Source organism: Lissotriton helveticus, chromosome 2_1, assembly GCF_964261635.1.
Source record: "Lissotriton helveticus chromosome 2_1, aLisHel1.1, whole genome shotgun sequence".
Lineage (NCBI taxonomy): Eukaryota > Metazoa > Chordata > Amphibia > Caudata > Salamandridae > Lissotriton > Lissotriton helveticus.
In genome coordinates, this window is record NC_136059.1 from 1,244,418,825 (window position 1) to 1,244,435,869 (window position 17,045).

General features: G+C 46.6%; 1 protein-coding gene across 1 annotated transcript in view; it reads right to left on the reverse strand.

Moving 5' to 3' along the window:
- LIN54 (lin-54 DREAM MuvB core complex component) overlaps positions 1-17,045 on the reverse strand; it is a 427,221-nt gene that overhangs the window by 139,411 nt on the left and 270,765 nt on the right. The window contains exon 6 of the mRNA XM_078676187.1: positions 4,384-4,600. Within this exon, the coding sequence (XP_078532313.1) occupies positions 4,384-4,600 (217 nt within the window). The remainder of the gene's footprint in view (positions 1-4,383; positions 4,601-17,045) is intronic.

Genomic DNA, 17,045 nt, shown 5'->3' on the forward strand with positions numbered 1-17,045 from the left:
AACGTGTATGTGGCCCCCTTGGCCGACATTGTGAGAGAATATGGGTTCACGCCTATATCGTATGCTGACGACACCCAGCTTTTATTTCCTTTCCAGACCCTGACGCCAGCAATTAAACACACTTTTGCTGCGGGAATGAGAGCTATAGCCGATTGGATGACCTCCAATTGCCTACAATGTAATGTGGGCAAGACGGAGGTCCTGCTTTTCGGAGAAGCCTCTCTCCTTTGGTCACCTGACTGGTGGCCTCTGGAATTAGGGCCTGCTCCCTGTCCCAAACAGGTAGTAAAAAATCTTGGTGTTCGCCTTGATCAGTCACTGCTTCTGAAAGATCATGTAACGCAGGTAACGGGATCCTGTTTTAGGGTCATTGGGCTCCTGAGGCGTGTATTTCCGTACCTAGCAGATAGTTACAGGAAAACACTGGTCCAAACGCTTGTGATCAGCAGGCTAGATTACTGTAATGGGCTTCTTCTTTCTGCCAATGAGGAACAACTTGGCAGATTACAGGTAGCCCAGAAAACGGCTGCCAGACTGGTCCTTAATGTTCCAGCCAGATCCTCTTCACGCCCTCTTTTGAACAAACTCCACTGGCTGCCCATTCGCCAGCGGGTTAAATTCAAAATCTGTTGCGTAATCCATAAATGCCTGTTTGGCACTGGTCCAAAATATCTGACCGAAAAAATTTAAACTCTACGAGCCAGGGCGCTCTTTGCGCTCTAGAAACCAACTGTTGCTCCAAGTGCCGCGGATTAAAAGGGAAAGGCAGGGTGGTCGAGCACTCCCTTATAGGGGTCCCACTCTCTGGAACACCTTACCCCTAACCTTGAGACAAAATTCCAATCTAGGAGCTTTCAGGAAATTCTTAAAGACACACCTGTTCCTGACTATTTAAACCCTGCATCTTTCCTGTTTGTTTTTTGGTCTCTGACTTTCATGGTTTATGGTAAGAACTCAAGCGCGGAGATACCCCTTTGGGGGTCGAATTCCTGCGCTATATAAGCAAATAAATAAATAAATAAAGGGAAACAAACTGTACTTTCACTGAAAAGATATGAATAATGGTAGAGGATTGGTTTCGTCCAAGTCCATATTTACTAGGGTTGGGTGGAACTTGCTGAGCTTTACTCCGTGGAATTCCGTGGAGTAACCTAAAAACTCTAGATAGTTTGGGGAGAGACAGAATTCCGGTCAGTCATGCTCATGTTTAGCACTGGAAGCTTGTCCCGCGCTGTAAAATCAGCAAAAAATGGCACTGTGCAGTGCCAGAGGGCGCTGCTTCTTTCTGCTGCTTGAGTAGATTTTCTACTCGAGTGGCAGCTTTCGCAACGCGAGCAGCAACTTTCTCAACACGAGTGGTGGTGACCTGCCGTGACTGCCCACGTTGAGAAGTGTCAGCAGGAGGCGGTCTCACGCTAGTTTTTCTCACTCGCCAACTTAAAGTGTAATAAAAAAGGTTTGCAGAGTTTTTGTCAAACTTCGCCTTTCAAGAGGGCAAAACTCTGCAAACTCCGCCAGCAAACCGGCCACCCCTAATATTTACCCTTCATGGACTGATCTGAAGGGGCACGATACAACGGACTTAATACACAGTTCTCTGGTACCATACGTGTCAAAAAAGCCTGTGGCTTCCTTAAATTGAACAAATGGAATAGTCCTCTAATCCTGTGGTTTCACATGATGACAGAGGTTGCGCTCCAATTAGTCAGATAGCTGTGGGGCAAAAAGTTATTCGAAGCACTGTCTTCACTGGGTTTTTGTGCTAAGCACAAGTTGCCTTATCTTCTGAGCTGGCATTTAACAGGCGGTCCAGTTTCCACAGGAACTAGATGCTAATTTTGAACATGTTTCATTCTATAATTCAGGGTTAAAACAAACGATGTTGACCCCTTGGTTTCACGGGTAGAAAACAGCAGCATGCAGAGCAGTTGCTTCTTTATCAGGGGAATGCAGCCAAGAGAAGGCAGCACAAGAACGAAAACAAATCCTTCATAAACATCAGGAAAAAAAATCTGAGTTGGTACTACATTAATTCTAACTGGAACTGTAGATGATTCCAATCCTTAACATCATATGCAACACGCATTGGCAAAGTCAATAGGCATGTGTTGGCTGCAAGCCCTTTGGCTTGGTCAATGCTTTTTTTGCCATGTTTTCGTAAACCTTTGTTTAGGGGAGCTGCTGGGCCCTCATCAGTATAAACAAGCATTAGGAATGCATTAGGGCTCGGGTTTGTTTTAAGTTAGAGATAATGGCAGTGTAAATGGCAATGTGTTTTAGGCACTCTGCACTACCACTCTGCACTCTGCACTCTCAATCTGCACTCTCAATCTGCACTCTGCACTCTCAATCTGCACTACCACTCTGCACTACCACTCTGCACTACCACTCTGCACTACCACTCTGCACTACCACTCTGCACTACCACTCTGCACTACCACTCTGCACTACCACTCTGCACTACCACTCTGCACTACCACTCTGCACTACCACTCTGCACTACCACTCTGCACTCTGCACTACCACTCTGCACTACCACTCTGCACTCTGCACTACCACTCTGCACTACCACTCTGCACTACCAATCTGCACTCTCAATCTGCACTACCACTACCACTCGCACTCTGCACTACCACTCTGCACTCTGCACTACCACTCTGCACTACCACTCTGCACTACCACTCTGCACTACCACTCTGCACTACCACTCTGCACTCTGCACTACCACTCTGCACTACCAATCTGCACTCTGCACTCTCAATCTGCACTACCACTACCACTCGCACTCTGCACTACCACTCTGCACTACCACTCTGCACTACCACTCTGCACTACCACTCTGCACTACCACTCTGCACTACCACTCTGCACTACCACTCTGCACTACCACTCTGCACTACCACTCTGCACTACCACTCTGCACTACCACTCTGCACTACCACTCTGCACTACCACTCTGCACTACCACTCTGCACTACCACTCTGCACTACCACTCTGCACTACCACTCTGCACTACCACTCTGCACTACCACTCTGCACTACCACTCTGCACTACCACTCTGCACTCTGCACTACCACTCTGCACTACCACTCTGCACTACCACTCTGCGCTCTGCACTACCACTCTGCACTACCACTCTGCACTACCACTCTGCACTACCACTCTGCACTACCACTCTGCACTACCACTCTGCACTACCACTCTGCACTACCACTCTGCACTACCACTCTGCACTCGCCACCAGACACGGCGGACTCGTGGAAAATTAATGAAGTGACCTAGAGGGTGAGGATGGGATACTCCGCTACCATCGAGTTCGTAGAAGAACAAGATTACATACGAAAAACAAACAGCACAGAAAGCATCACTTTCGCGATCGCAATTGTTTAAACAAGCAGCACAGAAAGCATCACTTTTGCGATCGCAATTGTTTAAACAAGCAGCACAGAAAGAGATCACTTTCACGATCGCAATTGTTTAAAAAAACCAGATCTGATGCATGTGATTCTCTACATTGCTGGCCGGCTGTTCATGCGCGCACACAGAGCTGAAGGGAAAAAAAACACAGCAGTGCACACGCTCCCAGCACCATCTGCCTTCAATTACCGGCACCTCGGACAGCTGGTAATTGAGGATTTATGTATTCTTCTGCGCGTGTCCGAACACTTTATGCAGGAAGTGGACATTGACAAATTCCTAAGTCCTATGGCGTGCTGCCTTACTTAAACACAGCCTTGCCTGGACCAATTACCATGCACATGGCAAAATACCACACGCAAAAAACGCGCGCTTTCTGGAATGTGGCAGCCCGGACCCCTTTCAGAATTCTTTTTTTTTCTAATACATAAGAGCTCAGAAACTCCGCCCCCACTTCGTGGTGACGTAGGCCCGAGCCCTAAAAAGGAAAGCATTAGCAAAAAAGCAAAAATGTATTTGGTCTAAAAAAACAAACCATACATACTAGTTCCCGCACTGAGGGTTGTGTGTGGATGTCTTAACTCGTAATGAAATTAGCCAAAGACTGAAGCCGGATGACCCATTACCCTATGCTGTAGTGGGAGGAAGAAAAATATGAATGACAACAATAAAACCAGTGGATGAAGAGGGCCGACTGAAAGCCCCTTTAAGTATACTAAATATATAATATACTAAAATCAAAGAGCCTTGGTTAATGCCATAATAAAAATTAGAGTCAGAGTATAGAGGCATGTTTAAGGTCACACTAGGGGTGGGGTGGGTATGTGTGGTTTACCGTCCCTGCAAACATTTAAGTGGTTTTCAAAATTTTGTTTCTTTTCACCACCCAAGGGAAGGTTCTCTAAAGATAGACATTGCTACACAAAACAAAAGCATACGATACATTCACAATAAAACCACTTACCTTGCTGCAGAGTCAAAGTGTTGGTAGTGGGGTTGTGAATGGTCGACTGGTTAGTAGTGTTTGCAGTTGTGGCCGTAACAAGTCGTACATAGTGGAACTTGCTGCCGGGTACCTGAATTTGCTGAACATTGGACGTGGTCTGCAGAGGAATGATGGTCTTAAACTGAGAGGTATTCATTCCGCCTACTGAGATAGTCTGAACAGTTGATTTCATTCCCTAGACAAACATAAAAATCACGGGTACAAATTAATTCAATATAAACTTATTTTTAAAAAATAAGTTCCACACTAGGATGCATTAAATTAATATGCATAGTTTGCATTCTGACAACACTTTGAAAAAGTGTTCAAGCAGAAAGTAACACTGAAAATAAATGTTACATGGGTGGCTTCTGTAGCCACTGTGAATTCACAGTGCCATTGTGGAAAAATTGCAACATTATCAAGCCCATGCAATCTCGGTCACTATGTTAAATGCCTAATTACACCCATAATTGCAAAACAGGACAGTATAAAAGATGAGAGGGCTCTTAAAAGAAAGCCTGCTATAATATAAAGGTCAAGAATGTAACAATCCATAGAAGTAATCTATGTTTATGCTGCACACGGTGTACACCATAAAAACATGCATCACAGCAACAACACACAAAAGATACAATTACAGAATTAAGTGTTAAACCAATCAGGCTCCTTAAGAGTGTGATTTAAAATCTCATCTGCCCCAGTGCTGGATTCCACACAGCAATGCTTAGAGAAAGTGAGCACAAATACTGAAAGGACCACCCTTACTGATGAAAAGTTATGGTCTGTGCACATTCATAAAACAGTGATTATCACCATGAGTTCTGATTAATGTGTTTGGTGGTCAGAAGTCATAGAACTTTATCACGATTATGATACTGAGCAGTATGTTGGCAACGGAAGGATGGTTCAGCTCCACTGCACGGCTATATGACAAGATCTAGACAAGATGCCATGGAGATTAGCTCCTGTCCTAATCCCACTAAATGCATTTTTAAAATCCTTAAAGACCTCAGGACAAGAAAAACTGGCACCTCAGTGGTAGCTTCTACGACCTTATGTGACGAATTGGCATATTTTTTTGTCAATAAAGTGCGCACTATTTACTTATCCTTTCCTCTCCCTGCACCCTCAATCTACGTCAGACCCACAGCGGAACCTAGGGCTTCCCTGATATCTATCCGCTCCTTTCGGAGGACGAATTAAGTCTGGCTCCCCCTTGGACCCCTTACAACCATCTCAATTTAAGGACTCCCTCTCAGTCTTTAAAGGACCCCTCTGCAATATAATTAACAGTTCCCTATCAACTGGAACTGTACCGACCTCTTGAAAGCATGCTTGGGTAACTCCAATTTAAAAAAACAAACCAATGCAGACCCCAATAAATCGGAAAATTTCCTACCAATATCCCTTCTGCCCTGGGTGGCAAAAATAACGGAGGCTCATGTCAACAATGTACTGACCAGTTTGTGAACAAAAATTGTATCCTAGACCCTTCTCAGAACGGGTTCCGAACGGGTCATAGTACAGAAACGGCCCTTCTGGCCCCTACGGAGCAGATCCGGTCTCTTGTGGACAAAGGTCAAAGTGCGGCGCTAATTTTATTAGATCTCAGCGCCGCCTTTGACACAGTGTCCCACGAGATTTTACTCCAGAGAGTCGAGGAAGCAGGGATAGAAGGCCTGGCCTTGGAATGGCTCGGCTCATTCTTGACCAATAGATCATTCCGAGTCTCATTACCCCCATACACATCCCTAACCCATGCCATCGGTCAAGGGGTTCCCCAGGGCTCGGCCTGGAGTCCACTGCTCCTCAACATATACGTCCAGCCTCTAGCTGCGGTCGCCAAGCGTTGGGACCTCACGATCGTCTCTTACGCTGACGATACGCAGCTAGTGGTCACTCTGGCGGACGGTGCCTCTCCCTCGGCCTCCAAATTCAAGGACGGCACGACGGCAGTGGCCAATTGGATGGCAGCCAATTGTCTACAGCTAAATGCCGGAAAAACGGAGGTGCTGTTGGTGGGTAAGCACGTCAATCTATGGAATGATCAGTGGTGGCCGGCAGCCCTGGGATCAATTCCCACCCCAAAAAGTGAAGTAAAGAACTTGGGGGTCTCGATGGATCCTACACTCTCCTTCCAGGCACATACCAGGCAGCTAGCCGCATCGTGTTTTGGTATTCTGCAAAGCTTAAGACCCATTCTAAAATACTTTGCCCCCTCGGTCCGTCAACTTATCGTACAAGCTACCATCATTTCACGTTTGGACTACTCAAACTCTCTTCTTCTGGGGGCAAACAAAGCAGAGATAACAAGAATGCAACGCATTCAAAATGCGGCGGCTAGAGCCTTGGTGGGTCTGCCACGTTTCTGCTCAGCCTCTAGTACTATCCGTAAATTGCACTGGCTCCCCATTGATAGACGCATTCATTACAAAACACTATGTATCTCCTTTAAGATCTTGAAAAGCGCTAGCCCAGCTTTGCTGAGCAATTTGATCTCGCACTATGTTCCGTCGCGCTCTCTTCGCTCAGCAGAGCTTTACTTAGCTTAGGGGCCCAGAATTAGGCTTTCCAGGACAGTAGGCCGGGCTTTTCGATATCTTGCGCCTAAGCTTTGGAATTCCCTTCCGGTTCACATCCGCGCTATTAATTGTTTGACATCCTTCAGAAAGGCTATTAAGACTTTTCTGTTCCCATCACCTTAGTCTCTTCTGGTAATTCCTTGGCTGGCTCATACTGTTTTGTTTTCTCATGTGACAGCGTCGGGACGCCCCTTAGCTGGGGCAGCTGCGCGCTTAATAAACGATTAACATTAACATTAACTATGAAGCAGTAACTATTGAAAATCGCTACCTTGCAAATTAATGATGAGGTATTATGTATTTTGGACAATGGGAAATATTGTACTTGCTGATACTCTTGAACGTACTTGCGGCCTTTGAAACAGAAAACCATAGGTTCTTATTTGCGTACAAAAAGAATACCTTGAACCTTTGAGGGGACTTTATTAGAGTCCTGGCATCTCTTCTGACCGATATACTGATGTCACCTAGCTAAATCTCAAGGTCCTCTCTCCTTTTGATATTACACTGGTAGCTTAGATTCTGGTCAACATACAGTCTTGGATAGCCACAATTCATCTCAAATTTAGCTTGCTCATTTAATCCAAACTCGGTACCACTGTAGTACAGAATCAGTTGATTTCAGCCTGAAATTACTCAGAATACTAAATCATGGGGTGTTACTCATGATTCTCAACTCAATCTCCTGAAGCATATATCACCACGTCTGACCTATCATAAGAATCAAGTTGTTCCTTCTGGCACAATCTCAGGGAAGCAGTCCAAGCACTCGGAATTCAGTTTCCTCTAGGATTCAGATTATTCACTCTCAAAGCCTTCTGAAATGTAGCGGAAAGCCTGTTCTCGGGGAGTGGCTGCTCCAGCATTTTTCACTCCTGTACTGCACTCCTTAAACTGATTCTCTATGGATGCCACAAACATGCTTTTTTAGTTTATAAACTACTACACGCTGAACAATCTTCCTATGTGGCCAAAACCTGCCAACTTGATAACTCAGAAACTATTCTCCTAGAAGGACAAGTTACTTACCTTCGGTAACTATATATCTGTAAGAAACATTAGTAGTGATAGATTCCTTAACTTAGAATTACCCCCAGGCGTCAGACTGGATCCGGAAAGTTTTTGCCTTAGCAGTACCCTTGTACGTCGGTAGGCGTCGTCGTGCGGCTCCGTGTGCATCGTTGGCATCGGGATGACGTTGCTGGAGCTACTTAGACGCGCCCACGCGCGTTGACGTCAGTTCTGCACACAACTTTCTGCGCCAGGAACGTATAGCCATGCAAGATACTGACCAATGGTGCCATGATACTAGGGCCCTGAAAGGGATGACAACCATAGAAATCAGTTTGCAGAACGGGGAGGATGGGTGGGGCGGTAAGGAATCTATCACTACTAATGTTTCTTACAGATATATCGTTACCGAAGGTAAGTAACTTGTGCATCTGAAAGAAACACGCAGTGATAGATTCCTTACCTTAGAGTAGATACCCCAGCAATACCAACCCCGGTGGTGGGTCTGCGAACCAAGATCACACCAGAAAGTCCTGGAGAACAGAACGGCCAAAGAAGCCATCTCTCCGGACTTGGTTGTCCAGGCAGTAGTGCTTGGTAAACGTGTGCAGCGAGGCCCACGTAGCTGCCTGACAAATGTCCTGCAAGGGAACGCTGCGTCCCAAGGCAGTAGTGGCTGCCGTCGCCCTGGTAGAATGGGCGCGCAACCCCACCGGAGGTTCCTTCTTAGCCAAGGAGTAACAAGCCTTTATGCACAGAACAACCCACTGAGAGATGGTCAGTTTGTGCACAGCCTGACCTTTCTTGGCGCTCAAGTATCCAACAAAGAGCTGTCATCCACCCGGAACTGTTGTGTGCGGCTCAGATAGGAAAAGAGCGCATGTTTTGGGACCAGACGGTGAAGCCTCTCTTCCTCTTAAGAGGGATGCGGAGGCGGAAAGAAGGTGGACAAAGTGATGGTCTGCCAGATGTGAAAGGCAGTGACAACCTTTGGCAGCTAGGAAGGACAAGTCCTCAGAACAACTTTGTCCGGATGGACAGAGAGAAAAGGAGGTTTAGAAGAAAGAGCCAAGACGAAGAGGGCAACTATGAAGTGGCTCAAAGGGAGCGCGCATCAGAATGGTAAGAACTAGATTTAAGTCCCACTGAGGCATCACTAAAGGAACAGGGGGAAACGTGTGTGATTCCTTTCAAGAATCTATTTACCACAGGGGACTAGAAAAGTGAAGGCTGATCTGGGAGCCTTGTAAAGGCAAAAATGGCCGAGGGATAGCCCTTGATAGTGCCTAGAGCAGAACCCTGCAGGGCCAAAGAGAGAAGAAAAAGAAGAACCTCTGAAAGAGGGGCAGAAAGGGGATCCACAGCCTTTGTTGTGCACCATGCCACAAACGTATTCCACCTAGTGGCGTATACCGTTTTTGTGGCGGGACGCCTGGCTGCCAAGATAACATTACAGACTTCGGGAGGCAGGTCGAAAGACGTCAACTGCCACCGCTCAATCTCCACACAAGGAGGTGGAGGCTGGACAGGTTCGGGTGGAGGACCGTCCCCTGCTTCTGCGACAGAAGATCCTCCCGAAGAGGCAGACAGATCGGGGGATCGATGCTTATACTGAGTAACTCTGGATACAATACTCTTCGAGCCCAGCCCGGAGCCACAAGAATAACTTGGGCCCGGTCACGCCTGATCTACAGCACTCTGGGCAGAAGTGGTATAGGCGGAAAGGCATACAACAGACCGCAACTCCACTCGCAACGATAAGCTTCGCAAAGAGCGAGTGCCGCCTCAGAAATTCCAACGCGCAGAACTGATGACATTGCGCATTCTCTTCGGTGGCGAATAGATCTAACCAAGGCTCTCCCCACTGCTGAAAGAGACCTTGCGCCACGTCAGAGTTCAGACGCCATTCGTGATCCATCATGCACTGGAGGCTGAGTTTATCCGCCCTGGCGGTGTTGAACCACCAGGGACATGCACTGATGTTCCAGCCAAGCCCAGAGGCGCTGAGCCTCTTGGCATAGGGTCCACGACCCCACCCGCCCTGTTTGTTGCAGTACTACATGGCGGTGTTGTTGTCTGTGAACACCTGCACTACTCTCTCCCTGACAGAGGGGAGGAATGCCTTCAGTGCAAGACAGATCGCCCGAAGCTCCAACGGGTTGATATGGAGCTTGGACTCCGCCGGAGACCAGAGGCCTCTGATCTCCGCCTCTCCTATGTGGCCGCCCCAACCCAGAAGGGACGCGTCTATCACAATTGTATGTACCGGTCAAAGTGTAGTGTAGTTCCTATATTCCCAATAGGCTCTGCGCATTGGAATAATATAAACAGCAGTGTAGACGTAGGACTGAGGTCGACTAGGTCTCTACTGACTATATTAGACTTAATTAGTTTTGCCAGCTAACTCAGAGGTCACTAGAAACTTTCTTGAATAAACAAGGAGGAGTTTAACTTCCCTGGATAGACAAGAAGGGATTAGCTTCTGACAACCATAAACATGACAACTTTGCTCCCTCAGAATGAGAGTGTATCTCTAGAGTCGTGTGAAAACAATAGACAGCTATTTTACTCAGTCAATCGTGCATACTTAGTTTCACCAGAGTGCAGAGAATAGAGAGACGGGCGTTTTCAATAAAAGGTGTTATTTATTGAGCAGTCTTCTTTCTCATGCAAGAGAAATGAATGGCCACAATTGCAATACTTAACATGAAGTAAAGTGCGTACAGTAAAAGGAGTATTATGAAATATTACTGTAAAAGCATTGATATGGTTTCTTAGCCATATGATACTTTAAAATGGATAAAATATATACATACATAAATACATTGACTAACGCACTCAACTGGTGCTTCTAAATACGCCTACCCCGGTATACCTGACCTAAGCCTAATACGTGGGAAGGAGTAAGTAAGTAGCAGTTTAAATTAAGTTGGTTTTGCCAAGAATCTCAGTCAAGAATTCTCTTTAAGGGTTTAGTCAGCTCCGTACCTGGGTAATAGAAAGCAGGAGGTCTGGTATCTCTCTCTCAGGACTCGATATCCCAGCAACCCGCGAGGGCGGCTGGAAACACCGGAGCTGGATTTTCTCGGCTGGAGAAAAAGACAGCGTCTTTCTCAGTGCGTCAAAAGGGAGGGGCGGCGTCCGTGGGCTCTCGCATCAGCAGGGCTCTCGGGCAAGTAGATAGCCTCTCTGCTCCAAACCACCGTGTGTTTGCTTAAGGCAACGTTGGTATATTTATATCTGAAAGGTGCCGGGTTTGACGTAAGGTTGGACATAAGACGTCAATAAAGATGTCACTAAGAACTGGCTGTTCTTTCAGTGCTCGCAGGAGTTCTAGGACAAATCAAAACAGAAGCATGGGGATTTCCCAGGTTGCTGGAGGTTTGCTTTGTTTAAAGAACTCGTTGTACTCTCTAGGAGTCTGGGGAAGTAGCCTTGCTTAATTTGGACTGCATGGGCTACGACTTAATATGGATATGATTCGTATGCCTTTATAAGGATATTATTTATTATAACCACATAAGGGCATAAATCAGGAATATCGAATTAGGGTCCTAGATAGAAATACAACACCCACTACACGATCTAATGTCCCTCATTACTAAAACTAAGCAATAGTAAACCTATAATGGTGCATGTGTTTTCCAACCCACCCCAAAATACATAATTCGCATTTGAAATGGTATATGGTAAATACACGAAAATGAGTATTGGTACTGCACGCTTTTCAAGCAGTGGTATCATTCAGTTAAAAATGCATATATATATCAGCTGAATGAATTGCGTAAATTACACATGAAATGGCTCTTAATACAGAAGAGAAGGTCGAGACCATTCCATCACATAATAATACAAATGCTGTACATGTGCTAGAGGCTGAGGTAAAATATTGTCTCTAGAGTTCCTAAATTAGAAGCTCTGTTCTCTAAGAATAGTTCTACTTTAAGCAGAGTACTCTGTGCCAGAAGAAGGTAAATATTTTGGAAGTGAGAATTTTTTTTTTTCGCTTTCAGGGGAAAATATAGTTCCAAATGTTTTCAGTAGCTTTTGTTTATCAAAGCTGAAGGCCGAATTTAGAGTTCAGGGAACGCTGTGTGATCGTTGCTTTAAAAGTTATTCTTTCTGTTCAGGGGAGAACATCATTTCAGACAGACTCGCAAAAAATTGGTCTACAACATCAGGTGAAAGTTCGACCAAGTTTGAAAATGCTGTAACAGTGCATGTGTGAGAATGATTGCTATCATCGATGTCAGGATCAGCAATGCTCACAGAAGGTTGTACCTGTGTGATGCTGCTCTCATCTCGTACTCCACTGCCACATACTCGTAGTGGTGAAGTCTCAACGAATGCCGTCATCAGAATAGGTAGCCGCTGGGGACAACACGATGCATGAGTCGTTACCGGACCTAGCAAGGTATCTGTATCCGTTGGTACTGCTGATGGTAGTGTAAGACAGACGTCCAACACGCATTCTTCTCCGCATAGCATACATCGAAGCACAGGTAAGATGCAATTTTGCCAGATTGGTCTGAATGAAAGAAACCAGGTCATATACAGATCTCTTAGCCGGGCTAATCCAAGGACTTTAGTTATGCGGTCCCGGTAGCGCATTGCTAGGATCGTTTCTTCCATCGTTGCTGGAGTCTTGTGTGCGGCTTGGCTTGCCATATCGGAGCAGAAGAATCAAAAACAAAATTCCTGCTACGAGTCCCAAAAGTAGAGGTAGGCCGCCAAAGACAGAATGGACAAAATTGGGAAAGATGCCCAGAACTGTTTCAAACGGTGTCAACAGTCCCGAAAAAATTGTCTTAAATACATGTGCGATGCCACTGGTATCTGACATGTTTAAGATTTGGCTCAACATTTCTACGAAATGCACGGGGCAATTGATTGATAATAAGGAATTGCTTCCGAATTTTCATTTGCTTTTGGATTTTTCTTTGTTTCATTAGCATAGTCTGAGGCTACATCGTTGTAGACCGGTGTTTCTTGACGAACTGTTGCAATTTGGGTTTCAAGAGGCACAAGTTTCATGGCATTGTTGCATAGTCCTTTTTTATTCATTGCAGGTTTATCAAAAGTGATTTGTCTCTCAGTTTGAACCTCTTGGATTGTAGCAAATTTTGGTACTCTGCTATTTCTTGGGAGTCCACTGGGCCTACTACTTATTATTGGCCACATGATTGTGGTTTTACCAGGTCGATGGATACAACTCGGTTCTCCTTTTTACCAGCAAGGGGCGGTAGTACAACTGATCTTGTTCCGCTGACAGCTAAGACAGGTACTGCTTTTCTGTAAGAAGGCCCACATTCCTTCTTCACCGCGATCTTCTCTCTAGATTCCAAAGATTGGGGATCTGGTCAGACAGGTCTTGCTGGGACAGGTGGGGTTTCTTCAGTGGCTGTTGGCTGTTGTTTTAACTTTATGTTGCTCAGGTTCATTCTTGTTTCATTTAAGTCCTGTAAAACAGCCAAACGGTCTTTGATGTCAAAGCATTTTTCTTCTACCACTGAAGTGTGACTATCAAGATCCTGAATATACATTCTAGTACCGAACAATAGTTCGTACGGACTGAGACTTTTCAGAGAATTTCTTGGCAGATTATTAAGACTACGTTGGACACTTGTTAAATGTTGGACCCACCCATCACCCGAACCTAATACCCTCGCCGTTATAGATTGCTTTATGTCCCGTTTTTTCCTTTCCACTACCGCATTTCCCTCAGGATGGAAGGGACAAGAGTACCGCAATGCAATGCCCATGCTGGCCATGGCCTCCTTGTAAACCCTACAGCTAAACGCAGGACCCTGGTCAGAATGCAGCATGCCAATTGCGTATGTGCCGATAAAGACGCGCAAATCTTTTATAACCTTTCTGGCGTCAGCCGAGCGCTGGGGTCTACATTTTAAGTGAATCTAGTCTTAAACATTAATGGGACGCATTTCTCCTGCTGGATTTTTGCGTATAGATAGCCTTATGCTTTCTAATAGAAGGGTCCTGGCAATACTCCGGTCGGTTCATGACTGCGATCTCTGTTGCAGTTTGGCAGTTTGGACAGCCCATTGCAAATTTGTAATGTTGCAGGCTCATCCCCGGCCACCAGTATTCTGATTGTAATTCTTTCTGAGATTCCTTGATCTCTCGGTGCCTTAGACCCAATCCCATGTGTGCGTCTACTATTAAAAAGACTCTCCTGTTCGTGTTTGGAATTACTCTATCCCCCACTCCAGGGATTTGAGCAAAAGGAACGGAGTTTGCATCAATTATTTATGTATTACTGAGTGAATAGTTCAGAGGTAATGCTGCATAGTCGCCTTTTTTTTTTTGATTGAAAATATTTATTCATTCATATATTTTTTCATTATGCAGCGTTATTAAACATGCTATTAGTTGCAGACGAACGGGAGCTTTATCAAGTACAAATTGGCCCCATAACACTGCCGTAATGTATATGGTAGCACCACGGTAGTACTCTCTCAATGATTGCCTGTAAAAGCAACCTTTTTTTTTTTTAAACTTTATTCGTGAATGTATATTCGCCACAATAGCATACAGAATTCACCTCAGATATGCAATACATCACGTTTTTCATTTTCTCCCATTCTACAGATAGGGGGGCGGAGCCCCGTCCCCTAGTTCGGATCCATCCATAGTGGCATACAGTAGAAAATGTCTCTGCTTTGATCAGGATGCTTCCGTAGACCTTCCCACTCACTCCCCAACTATCCCACCCCCACCCTATGAACCCTGTTGGTCACTCTCTCCTTTTGTTTTTATTTGTTCTCCGCTCCCCAGCGCCATCCGTTCTCTGCCCGGATTATGTAACAGAAGTTCTTTCAACCCCCTCCATCTCGCCTCAGTGTCCTTTACAAACTACAGTGTACCCTCGGGGCCTCGAAGCACTCATGTGTCCTGGGACAGGGGCCGGTCTATACCCTCCAGCTCTAACAGCATGACCTCCCAGTCTAATGCCATCGGGATTTTCCGCCTCCCGCCTTCTTCCTCTTTCCTAAGGGCCACACATTCTATTCTACCCCATTTTGCCACATCCGTTCGCCATGTCTCCACCCTAGGCTCCCTCGGGGATTTCCACCGCATCGTGATGTTCCTGACCGCTAACAGGAGGGCCAAATCCAGAAATCTTAACTTGGTTTTTAGTGGTTTGGGCCGAGGCCGGGCTCCCGCCAGACGGTATAGTGCACTCTCCTTTTCTTGTATCTGGGATATGTCTCGTAGCGTTTGGCACACCTCGTTCCAGTACCCTCTCAGCCGTGAGCACGACCAGAGCATATGGAGGAAGTCCGTCTCGTCCGCCCTACATCGTGGGCACTGGTGGGAAGCATTGGGGAACATCTTGTGGATCCGCACCGGGGTGAGGTACGCCCTGTGTAGGATCATGGCCTGAATATATTTAAATTTCACATTCCTGGAAACCCTCCTTGGGTGTTCTAGGGCCAATTTCCAGGTCGTGTCTGTCAATTCCTCCCCTGTGTCCCTCGACCAAGTCGCCCGCAACGTGTCAAGGGAAAGTGCAGCATGAGACCTAATCCCGGTGTACAGCCAGCGTACTAAGTGGCCGCCAGCCCCCATGTAGTATACCAGATGCACCAGTTTGTGTTGCTGTGGACGAGTGCGTCGTGGAGCCCATGTCGTCCTGATGTAATGGGAGACAGTGGCGTGTAGCAAATAATGTCTGTCTGAAGTCCCCGTGACATGCACAAAGGTGTGGTGGTCTAACAATTGGTCGTCCCCAAAGAAACTGCCCACTCCTTCAATACCATTTGTCGTCCAGTCTCTAAGAGCGTATTTGGTGAGTCGTCCCTGCGGCGTCGGGATGCCCAGCAGTGGGATATTATCTGCGTAAGGCAGGGCCGTGGACGTGTAAGCTAGCGCCTTCTTCCAACATAAAAGGGCAGTGCGGAGCAGTGGGTGGCATCCACGCGGAATTCTACTCTTGGGTAGTAGTAAAGCGTGTAATTCACCCCGGTCAAGCTGACCCTTTGTCCAACCTATTTCGTGGAGGTTTCTCCCGGCCAGCCAGTAAGACAACCACTGTAGTTGACTCGCATAAAAATAACCTTGGAAGTCAGGGGCGCCCAGACCCCCCTGAGAGGTGCTGAGTTGTAATTTCCGTAGGCTGATCCGCCGTCTGCCCGATCCCCATATCAGGGTGATCAATAAGGATTTAAGAGACTCGAAAGTGCGGCGCGGAATACACAGGGGCAGGTTCACGAAATAGTAAAGCAGGCGTGGTAACATGACCATCTTCGCTATCGCTATGCGGCCCATGACCGATAAGGGGAGTGCGGTCCAAAATCCGATGCTACCCCGGAGACCAGTGATGGCCTTAGTAATATTACCGTCCAGTTGGTCTTCCGATTTCCTGTATATGCGAATTCCTAGATATTTAAAGCTGGATTGGGCAACCGGGATCTCATAGGTGCCAAACGGCATGGAGGGCGGACCAGGTTCCTCACGGAAGTAGAAACCCACCGATTTGTCCGGGTTGATGGCCAGTCCCGATATCGTTTCAAATCGGCGGAAGGTGTCATACAGTAACGTGTGGTCAGCAGACAGGTCTCAGCGGTACAGCAGCATGTCATCTGCGTATACGGATAGAAGATGCAACGTCCCCGACACTGGTATCCCCATCTCCTCCGTGTGTTGTCGAAGGGCAATAGCTAATGGTTCCAGCGCCAACACGAACAGCAATGGGGACAGGGGGCAGCCCTGCCTGGTGCCCCGATGGACTGTGTATGCATCCGACACATAGCGTCCTGTTCTGGCCCTGGCCGTGGGATCAGTATACAGCAACCTAATCCACCTCAGCAGCGGGGCCGGAAACCCAAATCGGCTCCAGGCCTCAAACAGAAAGGGCCAGGAGAGCGAATCAAACGCTTGCTTGAGATCTAATGCAATGCATCCCGCTCGCTGTAGCTCAGGCGGTGACGCGGTCATAATTGCGTGGAGGCGTCTCGTGTTGAGGGTAGTACTGCGTCCCGGGAAGAATCCACACTGGTCACAGTGTATAAGTGTGGTCAGGTG